This window comes from Labeo rohita, chromosome 10 (assembly GCF_022985175.1).
Source record: "Labeo rohita strain BAU-BD-2019 chromosome 10, IGBB_LRoh.1.0, whole genome shotgun sequence".
NCBI lineage: Eukaryota > Metazoa > Chordata > Actinopteri > Cypriniformes > Cyprinidae > Labeo > Labeo rohita.
In genome coordinates this window covers 22,639,095-22,654,940 of record NC_066878.1, presented here as the reverse complement: position 1 = coordinate 22,654,940, position 15,846 = coordinate 22,639,095, and the positions used below count along the sequence as shown (strand labels likewise).

The following is a 15,846-nucleotide window of genomic DNA, read 5'->3' as shown; positions in this document are numbered from 1 at the left end:
ATTAGTAACCAATTTTTGTTTATGCATATCTTTCTATTAGATTATACATCAAATTCCCAATGTGTTTTTTCCAGTTCAAGCATATCAGCTGATTAAGCTACAATACAGCCATGCTTAGTGTGTAATGCTTCTTGCACGATTTCGGTGGATTTCCAGTCACAACACCTTGTTTTCGGAGCGAGAGTTTTGTTGAATTGTCAAAACATCCTGCTGCAGAGCAATCAACTAAAACACACATTGGTTTGGCAATGCATCCCATATGAGGAACCTTAAAATGGCATCTGCAGAGGTTCAAATACGTCTACCAGATGAGCTTAAAGGGAACAGCTTTGAAGTTCTCATAATTAAAAGCAAAGCTGAGCAGAAATACAGATCCCACTGAAGTCTGGAGGAAATGACTCCAGTGTTTGGGACAGTGGTTGCTTAATGGATGCTGTTGCAGGAAATAAACATGTAACCCCAAAAAACACCCCTTATTTTCTCAGATGAGCTCAGTGGAAAGTGTTCGGTAAACACTGGGTTATTTTTCATGAGAAAAACATTGCTGTACCTGTGAATGGCATCTTCTAGTGTCTTGACGTGCAGCTCATCTTGCTCAACTTGTTTTCTCCGACCTTCTTCTTCCTCTTGTGGCACTGCTGGTGTCCCCTGCAGAAGCCATCTCTCCCTCATGGCTTTGGACTGCAAGACAGAAGCATCAGTTCAGTTCACTGATACGGTCTACATCAGTTGTCTTTTTTTCCTTCGCACAGGTGTTTGGGATTGACAAAAGTAGGCCTATTAATACTGCAAGAGGTGTGACTCTTGAGTAATCATGTGCATAATACAGTTTGCAGGAGACAATCGGCTTTTCTGTTCTCTTGACAGCTCTGAATAATGCCTGTAACCATAGTGACAATAAAGTGCTGCAGAAATTAGTCCTAAAACCTGGAAATGAGTTAGCATTTTAGCACTTGCAGTTCAATTATTCCAAAGTCAATGGATTTTGGATAAATGCCTGGAATAAGGTCTGTGGTGAACACAAGCTCAAGATATATTGACATTTGCATCAGTATTTTCTAAATGTTTTTAGCTGTATTGCAAAAGGCAGTTGCTAGCATCCAAAACACCAGACAGCTTTATTACAGTTGAAACAACATAATCTAATGAATGAACCCAAGTGAGGTGGGAGTTTAGGCATCAATTATTAACTAACCAGCAACAGCGTCAATTTTTTTAAGCATTTGAAACTACTTTGTAACCTATGGTGTTTAACTGGTCTCCAAGTCTGACAAAGCTAGTTTTAATGGTAGCCTGGGCTCATTGAAAATATGTGACCCTGGATCACAAAACCAGTCATAAGGGTCAATTTGAGAAATCAAATTAGGATTTATACATATTGAATGAGCTACCAAGCAAACCTGATGCTACATTCAAAAGTTAACATTCAATCCATTTTTAAATCTTGTAGTATCTTAAAATTGTTTTGAGGTTTTAACATAATAATGTGCAAGGCATTGTGTGAAAGATAGGCTTCTTAATCAAAACGGTGTAAAATTGTGTAAAAAGAATTTTTTTTTTCTTTTTTTTTTAGAGGAGTTTTACTGCCTCTAGTGTTTATTTCAACTGAAAAATTCAGGAATTAATATGTTTAGGTACACTGTAAAAAACAAAGAAGAAACAAAATTTGTTGAGTCAAATTAAAATCATTTGATACCCTGCAGACTTAAAATTTTAAGTTCAGTCAACTCACATAAGTTTAGTCAACTTGAAATGTTAAGTTATACTAAGTGAAAACTTAGATATTTGAGTTTACTAAACAAACTATTTGGTTTGTTAAACTTAAAAATGTGCTTGTTACCCAGCTGCCTTAAATTTTAGTTGAACTTAAATATCTAAGTTGTCACTTAACATTTCAAGTTGACTAAACTTATTCGAGTTGACTGAACTTAATTTTAAGGCAGCCAGGTAACAAATTATTTTAAGTTGAATCAACTAATAGTTTTTTGCAGTGTATTTTTTAGTTTTGCATAAATGTAGGTACAGGCATGTATTTCCAATGAGCCTGGGTAGTTTAAAAGGGTTTGGATGGGCTTATGACACTGGGAGAGCTGATAAACCAAAGTGAATCACCTAAGACCAGCAAACCATCTGTGGCTGAAGCTTTTTTAGCAGAGTAAATGGCAACATTTAGACAGCAAGACTGGTGGCAGGAGGTCTGTGGAAGACAGCTAGATCTAAAACCTCAAGTGTCTCCATTTCTGTGAGTTTGCAAAACCTCACAATGAAAAAACACAGCACTCAAACATTTAAGGTCAATTCAGTTACAGAATGCGGCTGTAAACTATATTTAGTGCTCCAAAGTACTCTGCTGGTAGGTGAATTTAGCCTGAATGTACCAGCTGAATCTAAAACTGGATTTAGTTTATACTTTAGTCAGCTCATTATTGTGTGGATTGTGGCTTACCACAGAAAAAACCTTTATATGTGCATTGTTTGACAGTTGAGTTATATAGGATATAAATGTCACGTGTTGCCACATTCTCATGTAAACTTCAATACATTTATAACCTGTTCAGCATGAACAGCTGTTAAGGAAGTCGCCAGCTGTGGTCGAACTGACTCTGTGTGAGCTATGTGAGCTATGAGGTCTCTCAAGACCCCTTACGCCTAGTCATCACCTCAGTGAAGGTCAACCACAGGAACTCAGGATTGTTTCACAAGCTGCTGAAGGTATGTGGTCTTAGATTTCAAGACTACCCACATGTTTGGCTTAAAAAAACTCAAGGCAGCTCTTCTAAGATTTTTTTAAAAAGCACCCATTCTCCAGTTTCAGATTTTCATAACCTGACAATCGCATTATATTCTTTGAAGTTTCCTCATAAAAAGCTGTTTAATGTTTTACTGCATGGTCCTCTGGGATACTTGATTGTAATTGGCCAATTGTGGGATTCTGGCATTAAATATATAGTGACTGCTAAACTGTATAATATTGTCTAAGGCACCAGTTTAGATTTCATTTAATTTGTGTCATGTATCATGTGTCATGTATGGTCAGCTGATCATTATTGCAAAATAAAACTCTTGTGGAAGGCACAAAGCCTTATTTTAAGCACCCTGTGGGATTATTTTGCAGTAATGGTTGGTTGCTTGTATATTATACAATTACATAATAACTACTATCAGGATTCGTAAGTATTTTTTTCCATTCACTTTCCATTTATTTAAAAAAAAATCACAAATCAAACCAATCATCTATGCGTTGAAACAAAGTAAAGACAAAAATACAAAGGTACAAGACTGTGTAGTTAACAGGAAATAATCACAATCCCATTAAACTTTACAAATGACATAATCAAATTTAAAATGATAGAGAAATTACCAAATATTTAAAAATGTCCTTGTTACAGTGTAATTATACATTTAAATACTGAGTAATATTAAGTAACAACATTTACTTACTGTATGGTACAGGTTAGGATGAGGGTTTGGTTTAGGGTTAGTTGCATGTAATTAATTAGTTGCATAATTTATTGTTTTTGCTATACTAAAGGACATGCAACATGTAACAAGGGCACCGTAAAATAAAGTGTTTTTACCTCTGGAACCCGACTGTTGTGCTCTATATAAAAATGACAAATATTTGTATTTCGTTTAGCATCTGCACAGCATACTTTTTTGACTCCATGTTTACAGTTTCACATCGTATTTCATCCTTTATGAAAAAATAAACTGAGATACAAATCTTTCTGTTGGCCCTTGCAAAATCTAGACATACATCACAGGCACTGGAGCTGTACTTTCCGATGAGAACTTGCTTCAGAAGCCGATTACACCCACAACTAAACAAACATCTCTTTTCCTGGATATGCTGCTCTTTTTCAGTCAAATCCTCACTTTGAATTCAGTCCTTCAAACAAACGTTAATTCATTCATTCTTTTCATTACGATATACATTCACACTAAGATCACCAAGAATTTGCTAGTGAATGTCAGTGTTGTTGTAAGCTGTTGTGTGAAGTTCTTCACAAAATATAAGCAATCACTGTTATCTTTTAGTCTGTCTGCGGTTTTTACAAAAGTCTCACAGTACTACAGCGTTATCAAATCTTGTGCAGTCATTGAGAATAAGTGTTTCTTTTCCCTCAAGTCCTTCTCTCCTGAGGCCTAGACAAAATCTCTTTCATGAGTGACTTTAAACCAAAGGCTGTGTTTTTTGTATAAACTAACTGCCATAAAATTCGGGTGATAACACCACAGAGTAATTTTGTGTAAATGAGGCAAAGCCCTGGCTATCTGATAACACACTTGTGTCCTGCTAGAGCTGATTCAGACATGTTCTCCTGACACGGACTCACACGGAGAGAAAAACAGATTAGCATCAGGACAAAAAAAATCTAAGATTACTTCTCTAGTAATTTACAAATTCCAATTTGATTCCACTGTCCTACCCTGTATTGTTGAGATCCAACTTTGTATGCATAGTGCAGAGACAGACATAGGATTCACTTTATTACCAAAACACACAGTGATTGACATTTGCAGTTGTCTGCTTCAATGATGCAATGAATTCAAGGTGATCACCAAAGGTAACTAATTCAGAATCAAAGAGTTTTGAGAAATGTGTTACACTACACAGTGGAATACAAAGATGCAAATCCTATGCAATAAACTGAAGCTCAGAGCCGAAGTCTTGATTTCAAATGGACTCAGATGGACAAATGGTCCGCACCAAAACCCATGTGGAATTACACTATAAAACAACTTTGTTGAACACAATGGATTGATATGTAAACAAGGAAGAAAAACATACTGAAAGCTAACATTTAATTGATCAATGATCAATTGATGCAAGGTCAAACCTCAGTCAGAGATGATTTAAAGAGTTTTTTTTTTTTTTTCCTTGAAATGCTGAAGTTGTAGAACAAGTTCATCAAGTTGTCTTCTTTTGTCCTCTATCTCGGCTTGTCTTTTCCGTTTTTCCTGAAAATATAATAGAATTTGTTTTTGTTAAACCACTGAGAGTAACATTTGAAAGATTTTTAATGATAAACAAGTCATTTTGTGTGACAACAAGGCCTAATATTTTAGCTTGGTTAGAGTGGCCATTTGCCTCAGTCGGGATTTCTATATTACCTACAATGTTCATGTTTTGGCTTTGTTTTCCTAGTGACATGCTTTCTACAATCCTCATACATTATTTTCTATGCATTTTTGCATTGTTTTGACCATTCTCTGTAAATCCTACCCTCTCGCACACCACGATTGGCCAATTATGCACAATGCTTGCATGTTATTGGTCAAACCTTTCAGACATTACCGTCAGCAAGCATGAAAACAATAGGAAAACAAAGTCAAAACAAAAACATTTTTAGGCAATTTAGAAATCCCGGACAGGACATGTCTGGGAAAAAGAGGATGTATGGTCAGCCAAGCTGCATAGTAGTGCATGCAGTGAATAGCTAAATACTTAAGCAGCTGTTTCACTTCTAACAACAACTGACTAAAAACAGGAAGTCATCCATTTCCAATAGCGAACTGGGCAGAAATAATCGTTTAGGTTAAGTATTCACATTTTGTTCAGAAAATATGGTTGAAAATATGACCCACTGGAACAACACATTTAGAAAAGGTTGTCCACAACTTTGCAACACTGGATATAATATAAACATATCACATCATAACTCTTTACTAAGTTTTAGACAACTGTCTCTGTAGGTGATCTAATTCTTATTCACTTTACATGACCAGAGAAGCCCATAGAGGGAAACTGAGCCATATATGTAGGTTACTGAGGTTCTTGAGTGTGTTCAAATATCTTGGCTGGCTCTGACACAGTTTCACGAGCACATTCCAGTGCCGAGAGCTGCTCCAGTCAGTATGTGCTCTCCTGTGAGCTCCGCTGAGGGAAAACTGATATGTTATCCAGATGTGAACAAATGTGCCTCTAAAAATGGACCCTTACATATCCGTCAGTGAACGATGCCACTGGATTTCACATGAAAGCTAACTGATAATGGTTTTTATGTCTTCTTCCAAAGCTGAGTACTGGAACTGAAACATAATCCCTGATTTTGACATGATCAGAAAGAGAAAAATGGGAAAGACCTGATTACCTTCTACCTTCTATTTTAAAAACATATTAATCTTTACAAACCTTATGATGAATTGTCAGACCTGAAACTTCCAGCAGTCATTTATAAGTACATGATGGAGTACCTTTGTCTGATAAAGGCTTTTTTAATAGCAAATTTACCAATAAAGGAATTCAAAAGGGATAATAGAAGTATTTGTCCAGTATTTTTCCACTGGGTAATTTGATTATCTTAAAAGCTTAGTATTAAATCAAGTATACTGTAAGTGAGGGTGTAACATTAATGTGCCTCTCTTATTTACTGATTACTGTGTTTTTATGCATAAATGTGGTTTGACTAAGTAGCTGATGAATACTAATGACATCCTGTTAAAAGACAGAAAAAAGAGAACACAGAAAAAAACAATGCAGAAGCAGAATGATTGTTTTGGCATCAGATCTCATGCTCCTTGTGAGCAGTCGTGCCAACTGGAAGTGCTCACGATTTGTCTGTTTAACTTCATTCTGGCACCTGGAATATACACTCTGGTATGTTGAAATAATCATTTTTTAATTCCAAATGAAATTATATCTACCAAGACTATAAATATACGACTTAACTGTAAAATAAACACACTTCCTTCTTGTTAAACCAGCCTTTTTCTGAATGTGATGTTTTTGTCTATTCTGCTTGGGCAATTTTAATTATTTTTTTATGTCATATAGCATTAAAATATTACATTTGTGCATTTATGATGTGACTTGTCATTGAAGCCATGCTGTTTTATTTTAAAAAATGATATATGTTAAAACTGATCACAGTTTTTGCTTTTCCCTACATTTACAAATAATGTGCATGAATCAGCATGCATATTTTGTGCAGAGAGTGGCTCTAGCATCGTTAAATCATTAAAAAATGTATCACAAAGCATATCAAAATGCATTTATGTGCTGTATGCATTTTAAACATCAAGGTTCTGTCCTTTATAAGCGCAGATGTTTCTGTAATGTGCATCATAACAACGTCAACTCTCAATCTATGCAAGCAATTTCTCATGTGACGGCAGGGCTGTAATTACACCGGCAGAGCGTTCGTCACTGGTTACATGGCCTACGGAATGGCACGACACTCCACGCCCCTCTCATCTGGAAAGGAAACTAAAGGAAGATCTATTTCACACCAAGTATGCGACACATACCAGAGCTCAGAGTAACATACAGGAATAGGCCAGCAGCGAGAGGCGTTCCTCAGCACGGACATGTAAGCTGTGGCCCAAACCTCTTGAAAAATCGCTCATGCGGAGGCTAATTTCCAGACAGACCGTAGCATCTGTAAATAATTCGGGATATGAGTTGAGCATGAAAACAGGTAATAAAAACGCTCAGTTGTGACGTTGAGCCTGTTGGGTTGGTGAGACCCAAACAATGAGGATTTGTTTCCCAGCTCAAATGGAAAACATCTGCATGGCGGTACTGAAGCCTCCCCCTCCATCTCTACTGATGCCATCAAACACCCGAAGGCCTCTCTTTGACTTCATTTGATTACTCTTTTGCTACAGAAAAAATATAAGAGACTTCCTGAGATCTAAAGTTTAACAGAAACAATTGGAAATCCACTGAGGATGTCACTATAGCCGAGACCAAGTTCAGAGGGTAAAAATCTTGGCCATGTACTCCTACACAGGCCACATTCCCCTCTGACAAATACAGCTTCCCATGTTGTGTGTAACAGGGCTTGATATTTACTTTTTTTCCCAAGGAGTACATAAAATACTTTGTACAATGAGAGTCGATCCAATGTGTTTTTCCTTAATGAACAGATATACATATATAGTCATACTAATAAATTATGTGTTAAATAACATTCTTAGTCTTTGTTTCCCGACGGGGCAGCCCAGATAAGAAGGTACAAAAGTTTACTTAAAATTAAGTGCATTATAAGTTTGTTGTGTAGTCAAAATACCAGTAGTAACCAGGACAAAAATGCAGGACTGAAAAAGCAAGCCAGAAATACACAGGGACTCTTATTTTGAACTGTGTATACACTATTTAAGATATTTAATACTTTTTACATATTTCATAAACTGATTTTTTAAAGAACGTTTAAGAACCTGCTCAGACTTTTTTTACTCACACACATTTTTCTAAAGACAACCTAAAGACAATCTCTGTGTCTCAATAAAAAGTCATTTTTTGGTGTTGTTTTAATAGAAAACTGTTAATTTGGAATAACTGGAGTTAATATTTGGAATTTCACCGGTTAAAAACTAAACAGTACATTTGACACAGGAATAAGACTAAAAATTAATGGTTTATTTATAATTGTTTCTGCATTTTATGATGGAGTAATGATAATGAATTTGTAGGATAATGAACTTTAAGGTAATGACTTAAGCTAGTCACTACCACTTGAGATGAAGATGTAAACAGTAAGCTTCCTGGTGGTCTGTGGTAAGACATACTGTCATATTACTTGGTTATTTCCAGTGAAGTACGCAAGTATGCCAATTGGGACGAAGCCATGAACTAGGAGCCAATGAGTCACAGCAGATGGAGTTGACAAAACTTTCATTGAGATCAAGAAACAGTCCATTTCCTCTGTTGTATGCGACCAGTGACCCGAGCTGTCATTGTATGTGTCACTGTTGACTCCTACAGCTGACGCCTCCAATGCAAGCAATGCTGACATTTCTGATTGAAATGCTCTTTAACAAAGACTAACTAATACATGGATCGTTTTTGTATTTGCTCAGCTTTTTTTTTCAGAACGTTAGAGAGCAAAATGGCTCAAGTTTCTATAGACTTCAGCAATGCCTCATGTATCTCAAAGTCTGCAAATGTCATAGATCTCAGTATAAAATCGAATTAAATCTCAGTATGAAATCAAATCAAACTTTCAGCATGCAATTCACATTCATTTTACAGCTCTATGTTTTTACTTGTGACCAAAATCTTGCAAATGCAGGCAATGTTGTGTAAGCTTCTTTTGTTTTCATTGTGTCTCTTATTTGCTAAAAGATGTCTTAAAGTCTTTTCTGACGATGGCTCTTTATCAAGAGTCAAGCGCTCGTCCCAGAGGACAGACAAAAATAGCCTGGACATAGTTTTCCCAGAAAGCACTTTGAGAAAGGAAGTCTTCAAGAAGTTCTTGTGCTACTGGAAACTCATTTGAAGGGGGTAAAGTGATGGGACTCCATAAAGAATGCTGATGAAGATATTTTAGTACTTTCGAGCAGTACATGTGATTTTGTATGTACAATAAGAGACAAGTTTAACACACTATAACTGCAATTTGTAACTTTTTCTTTTTGTCTTTTTAACTCTTCTTTATGTTTTGGTGAATTGGTGGTGTATTCGTAAAAATTATATTTCCTTACAAATCAGCATCTCATAAAATAGTTCTCTCATGAGATTGGGTTGGACAAGTATATTGTTATAGAGTTGTTGGATGGAAATCTGTTTTTAGCAACATTTCCAAAACTAGGGGAGATTTTTTTGGCACTTTTTATAAACATTCAAAACAGCCAAAAGGCGATTTATCATTTCACTAAACAACATTTATTACCTGCATGCCACAGTGTATGAAACATCATGAAATTATGACCAGCATGATCTTAAACTACACATCTGAGAGTAAAGTTATGATTCAAAAGTGACTCAACCTCATCATTAACTCTAAAAGAGAATTCTTGAGGAGTAGATCATGCAGTCTTAAAAAGTAAAATATGCTATTCATCTGCTAGTAACATTTTTTAACTGACCTTATTAACATCTCTTGCATGTCAGTTAAACCACATAAACCAAAACCCTGCTTTTAATCAACATATACTCCAAAAATAAATAAATCAGGCAAACAGATCTATTGGACGCTTAAGGCCATGGTTATTTCTTCAAAAATTCCCCTACATCAATGTGAAAGTCTGCAGTCCATTATTTAAATTGGAAAATAATGTTTTTTCTGGAAGAGAGCAACAAATCTCTGCACTTAATAAAGCATGTGCACAAAACTTCCAATAAACACTGGAGTTCACACATTAAGGATATTTGCGATTGTGGCATTAACTGATAATAAAATATACTGAAATACTTTAGTTCAAAGTGTTACAAAAACACTATGCTCTTAAAAATAAAGATTTTTGCAGTAATTTCATAGAAGAACCATTTTGATTCCCCAAAGAACATTTCCTTAAAAGAATCACTCTGAAGAACATTTTAAAAATCTAAAGAACCTTTTCTGCATATGAAAGGTTCCATGGATGTTCAAGGTTCTTCATGGATGCCAATGAAGTACCTTTATTTTTAAGCGTGTACTGATGTATAACCAATACCAAAATGAAAAATGTACTTCATTTATCAATATATATCAATTATACAGTTTAAAGGTGTGGCCAAAGCAGGGAATCCGTATGATCAACCCGTTCATGAAAAAATTCACAATTGCGTGGATTCCCATTTAAATGACTGGATTTCAAATACAATATACTGGATAATTTGAATTATATGATATATGTTCATATCGAAGTTAAGCCTACTAGAATCCATTCTTTTGTTATTGTGATATTGTATTTTTTTCTTAAATATGATGTTGTGATTCGCTCATATCATTAAGTTGGGTGGCAAACTTATGTCTGTCTCTCGTATTACAGTGGTATTTGCAAGCACAACAGAAAATGACATTTCCAAATTCAATAGTGTGGAAGTATTTCCAGCTTGTCAACAAAATAACACAATTTTGTTGTGAATTATGTAAGAATACAGCAAGTCCACAAGTGTGTGACTTTCTCACTCACTCCCCCATGCTGCTGATGATTTGCTTGTGGCTTCAGGGGCATAGCTTTCACACCTCTCTCTCGCCTTCTCCCACCCTCTCTTCATTTCTCTAGCCTCTATTTGATGATTTAACTGGATATAAGCAGCATCATCGGGAATGATGTTGTCAGTTTTTTTTTTTTTTAAACAAGACACAAATTTTACACATTTCTGCACCATATTTAAACTTAAAGATAGCAGTATGAACAGAACTGAACAGAACAATTAGTTCTGAACAGTTAAAGTTCACAAAAGATTTCTGCTCTTGCAACAGGCCACACATACCAGTAAACTTAGCTGTGTAAGTTACAGAAAACCGCTTTGTTGCATAATAAGGTCAGCCCTAATAACATCCTGTGAAAGTAAAAAAAAAAAAAATCATAAAACCATAATATAATTGCATCCTGTGCAGAAAGCTAAACACATTGCATCACTGTGGTGTGCAATGCATGCATCATGCTACAAGAACTCAATGAAGACCATATGCCGAGACTGGTCTGACTTCTGTAATCTAGGTGGCAATGAACCAGATAAAACCAGGTGACAGTCTTTCATTTTATTAATGCAAACCACATACTGCAAACTGTGTCTAAGAAGAACTACTAATACAGTGTCCACATTGCAAAAATGTTTGAAGAGAAATATGGTACACGCTGGTATGAGTGCATAGCTGTTCTCATGTGCTCATGAGCTATTTTAGATCCATGTCTTCTCTCCAATGTCAGCAGAGCTACACCCTGCTGGTAGAACATCCAGTATGGACTGCATTATGATCACATTGGAGATCAGGTGGACTGTTTTACTTTTTGAATTTGAGTGTAATTAGGGCCCAAGCGGTGAAGGACCCTATTGGAATGGCTGATTCTTCTTATTCTTCTTCAAAATAAATCACATTTTTAAGGGCCTAAGCATGCTCGAAAACCCATGAAACTTGTGGTGACTACAAAGCGATGAAAATTTACATATGATGTGGGTTTCCAAAGTGGGTGTGTCAAAATGGCTCGATAGCGCCATCTATAAAATTTCAACGAAGTGCCCCTCTGGCTGTTTCGCATACATTATGTACATACAAAATTCGGTAGACACATGTAACGCACCAGTACTTACAAAAAAGGTACGAAGTCCGAAACCCAACAGAAAGTGTTATTTTGAATTTTCTCAGCAAGTTTTGTGCCGTTTTTGCCATTTTCCGGCATTGTATTTAAACAAACTCCTCCTACAGATTTAAACAGATTAACACCAAATTTGGTCAGTCTAATCTAAAGCTCTTTGTCATGGCGTGTCCGTGGCGGCCTGACAAACTTCGATGTTTCGCCATGAAACAGGAAGTTGTTAGAATTCAGGTATACAATGTCCGATCTGCACCAAAATTCACGTTTGATAAAAGTCCTGTCCTGAACACATGCCCATGACCATATTCAGTTATAGCCATAGCGCCACCCGGCAACAGGAAGTGGCATGTTTTATGCCCTAACAAACTGCTCATAGAGATTTAATGACATCAGATTTGGTCTGTCTACTTTAAAGACCTTTGTAATGGTAAATTGTGAAGATCTTGAGTTTTCGTTAAAGGGTGTGTCCGTGGCAGCCTGAAAAACTCGAGTGATTCATCATGTTAAAGGAAGTTGTTTTAACTTAGCCATACAATGTCCAATCTGCTGCAAACTTCACCCATTCGATAAGAGTCCTGGCCCGAACACATCTAGAGGCCAATATTCTGTTATAATCATAGTGCCACCTACACTAACTTAAACATGCAATGTCCACTCTGCTCCAAACTTCACGTTTGGTAATAGTCCTGGCCTGAAGCGCCACCTGTTGGCAACAGGATATGTCATGTTTTATACTAACTGAAACATACCATGCTCAGTCTGTACCAAACTTCATAGTTTTGATCGAAGTCCTGGCTTGAAGACATCTACATGCCAATTTTCAGTTATAGTCATAGCACCACCAGCTAGCAGCAGGAAGTTTGGCACATATAAATGGCATATTCCTCCTTTTTACCACTTAAATGCATATTGCTGACCGTTCACCCTTACAACACTGCTTGCAGCTTTAATTTCTCTTAAAATCTCATAGAAACATTAGGTCAACCAATGGCATGAATTTGGTGCAAGACCTTTTTTCCAGCCAATGGAAATTGGGAGCATGCTTGGAAAACCATTACATTTTCAATTACGTTTGATGATGCTGATGGCACAGAAATTATAAACATCACCTTTAAATGTCATATCTTGACTTTGACTACCAACATCTCATGCCTTGGTTGTCTGAATGGTGGTCACTTCAGACATTGCTAATTGGATCATGTGACAGCAACAGGTGTTGACCGGTCACATTACTTTCGTGTTCCGGTCAACCAAAAATGTTTGACATCTGTGACTGAATGGGACTGGCATAACGTACATTCCAAAATTTGACCCCTTCAGCTGCCAAAGACACTGATCTGTGAGGGCCACACAAAAGTTGGAACTTCAAATCCCACAAGGAATGATCTGATCACCAATAAATGTTAGATGGTGTGATTTCATTGCAAAGTTGCAATGAAACTGAAGTAGTGACAGATCTTTCACATTGTGGTGTACATTCAAATGTGATGGATTACCGAAAAAACTTTAGGGTGAAGACTTGATTCTATGCATCAGTTGTTGATATGTATAAATGATTGGAGACGTCCTGTATACAACACCAGAGAAAAGTCTGTCGTTTCACTGGAAGATCGATTTATGAATGAAACACATACAACAATGAATCATTCACAATAAGATCTATAATACTGGGAAAGCATTTGGAAAGCATTAGGAAGATAGGGTGAATTTTAATTTTATGCCGACTTTAACCTCCAATGCCGAAGTGTAGACCAACAATGAACTAACTGAACCAAAATTACACAGAAATTGAAAATCAAGATACAAACCAATTTTTGACCTTGCAAGGAAACCAATGCTGTTTTGTTGCCATAACGCAATATCCAGAAATACCTGACTCTGCTGTGCTAGTTAGCGGAAAGGCTTTTAGTTACAGCACAGTTAGTTCCCAATACTTGTTTCAGAAATGCAGCTGAGCCCCACACCCGAGAGCTCTGGGAATCCAAACCCACCTGAGGGCCACCCCACCTCTGTGAAAAATGCGAACCCCGAGCCAAATCATCACAGACAGCTGCTGCTAAATTTAACCCGATAGTAATGGCTGCCTGCACTACGCTAGCAAGAGCACAGTGTAAATGAGGCCTCTAGTACAGGTCTAGACCTGAGCTTGACTAAATCCATGTAAACAAGTCAGCATTGCTCAGGGTGGGCATTTAAGACAAGCGGTAAATCCGCCCATGTGCAGTCACCTCCACCCAGTGTACCGCAATTAGCAACCCGCTAACCCGTTTCTCATCTAAGCTAGCGACATTCCCTCACTTGATGGGCTGAAAAGAAAGCCACAGATTTGGACCCAACGACTGTCCTGCGCAGTAGCAGCAGTTGGAGCAGCAGCCTGTGGTTTGAGGCAATGGACCAAAAACATAGCTAGCTAGCAAAGCGTCAGAGTGGTTCGCTTATTGTAATGTAACAATAGGGAATTGTACGGCAAACCTATCAAGAATCAGTTTTTCTATATCTTAATGGTATGCTTATTAAAACAAATAAAGTGATACTCAAACGGTACGTCAGTCAGGCAGTCATTTTGTGGTTAGCATTGTTGATGCAAGGGAGTCTATATTCACCACTAGCAGAAACCGATATTTATAATGCGCTCCCGGCAAAACAGCATGATAGAACATAGTGATGAAGATATAAATGTTACGTGCAACAAGCCAGCATATGATTCGAATATAACAACCATTAAACTCCACTACATTTCAGTAATCTTCTTGAGGTAAAGCTTCTAGTTTAGTTCATTTTGAAAACACAACTGCTTGGCCAACATCAAGCAGGCCACAGGCTTTGCTTTTCTGGAGAGCATGCGAAACCAAGCAAAGCCCAGATAAAGCATGTGGTTGGGGTTAGACAGACGTTGGCTGAATATTGAGTGAAACTAGAAACCCTAAATTGGAAATCCATGGGCAAAGTCCTGTGGTACTTTCCTACTTGAGGGCAAGTCCAAATTAAAAGCTTTCTAATGAGTGCAACGTACATAAAGTACTACTGGCCATTATAAGATCTTTGAACATCACAGTACCACAGATTTCAGTTACAACACCAGGCGTCTGTTTTGATAATAAAACTGCATGTGCATTTGACAATAAAACTGCACCTTGGTAATAATATGTATATTTAGGGTGGTTGCTGCAAACATTTGGAAATATTAAAACTTGTTGGGTGACATATGAAAATGCACAATGTGCTGCTAACTTGTGGTGTTTACTAAGGCAATCATCTCATCATACATAGGGTTAGGGATTTGTACAAACCCCCACTCCAGGGGTGTTTAAACCTCCCTCCAAAGACTATAGACATACTTATGAATGGGAGAAACTGCAACACACAATATGGTGGAGTAGTACCACCTTCTAAATGAAAGAGCCAATCGCTGATTGGTAAAGTCATTATGTCACTGCAGCGGCCATAGAAACCTGAGGCTGGTGCTTTATGACTGCGCATGTGCATTGGCTGGTTTAACCTGAAAAATAAGTTTTTAAAATGCTATTTCAGCATAAGAAACAATATTCATGGGGTAGTTAATTTCAGATTTTGTTGCTGAAATATGTAATTTAATTGCGAGTTCAGCGAGCAGTTTTTGAGATTTCAGGATTCCCCCATTTATTTAGATAGGATTTAAGATTTGGTCTTGTATGAGCTGCATGGAGGAGTCGCAATTACAGCCGCCAAGTGAACAGACTTTTCTTGAAAGGGACTCCCTCTTAGAGTCACTTTCAGCAGGATTTAGCTCCAGTCCCAGTGAAACACACATAAATCAGCAAATCATAATGTTCAGGATCACTATGTTCTGAAATTGCATATTTCTCTGAGTAGATATTACATTTGATGAAAAAC

The 15,846-nt window shown here is 37.0% G+C and overlaps 1 protein-coding gene across 4 annotated transcripts in view; it reads right to left on the bottom strand.

The window, feature by feature from the left end:
- Positions 1-15,846, bottom strand: part of LOC127171492 (A-kinase anchor protein 2) — a 112,259-nt gene that overhangs the window by 74,688 nt on the left and 21,725 nt on the right. For all 4 annotated transcript variants that reach the window (XM_051120171.1, XM_051120172.1, XM_051120174.1 and 1 more), the window contains 2 exons: positions 4,884-4,962; positions 551-683 (listed from right to left, as the gene is read on the bottom strand). In XM_051120171.1, the coding sequence (XP_050976128.1) occupies positions 551-683; positions 4,884-4,962 (212 nt within the window). The remainder of the gene's footprint in view (positions 1-550; positions 684-4,883; positions 4,963-15,846) is intronic.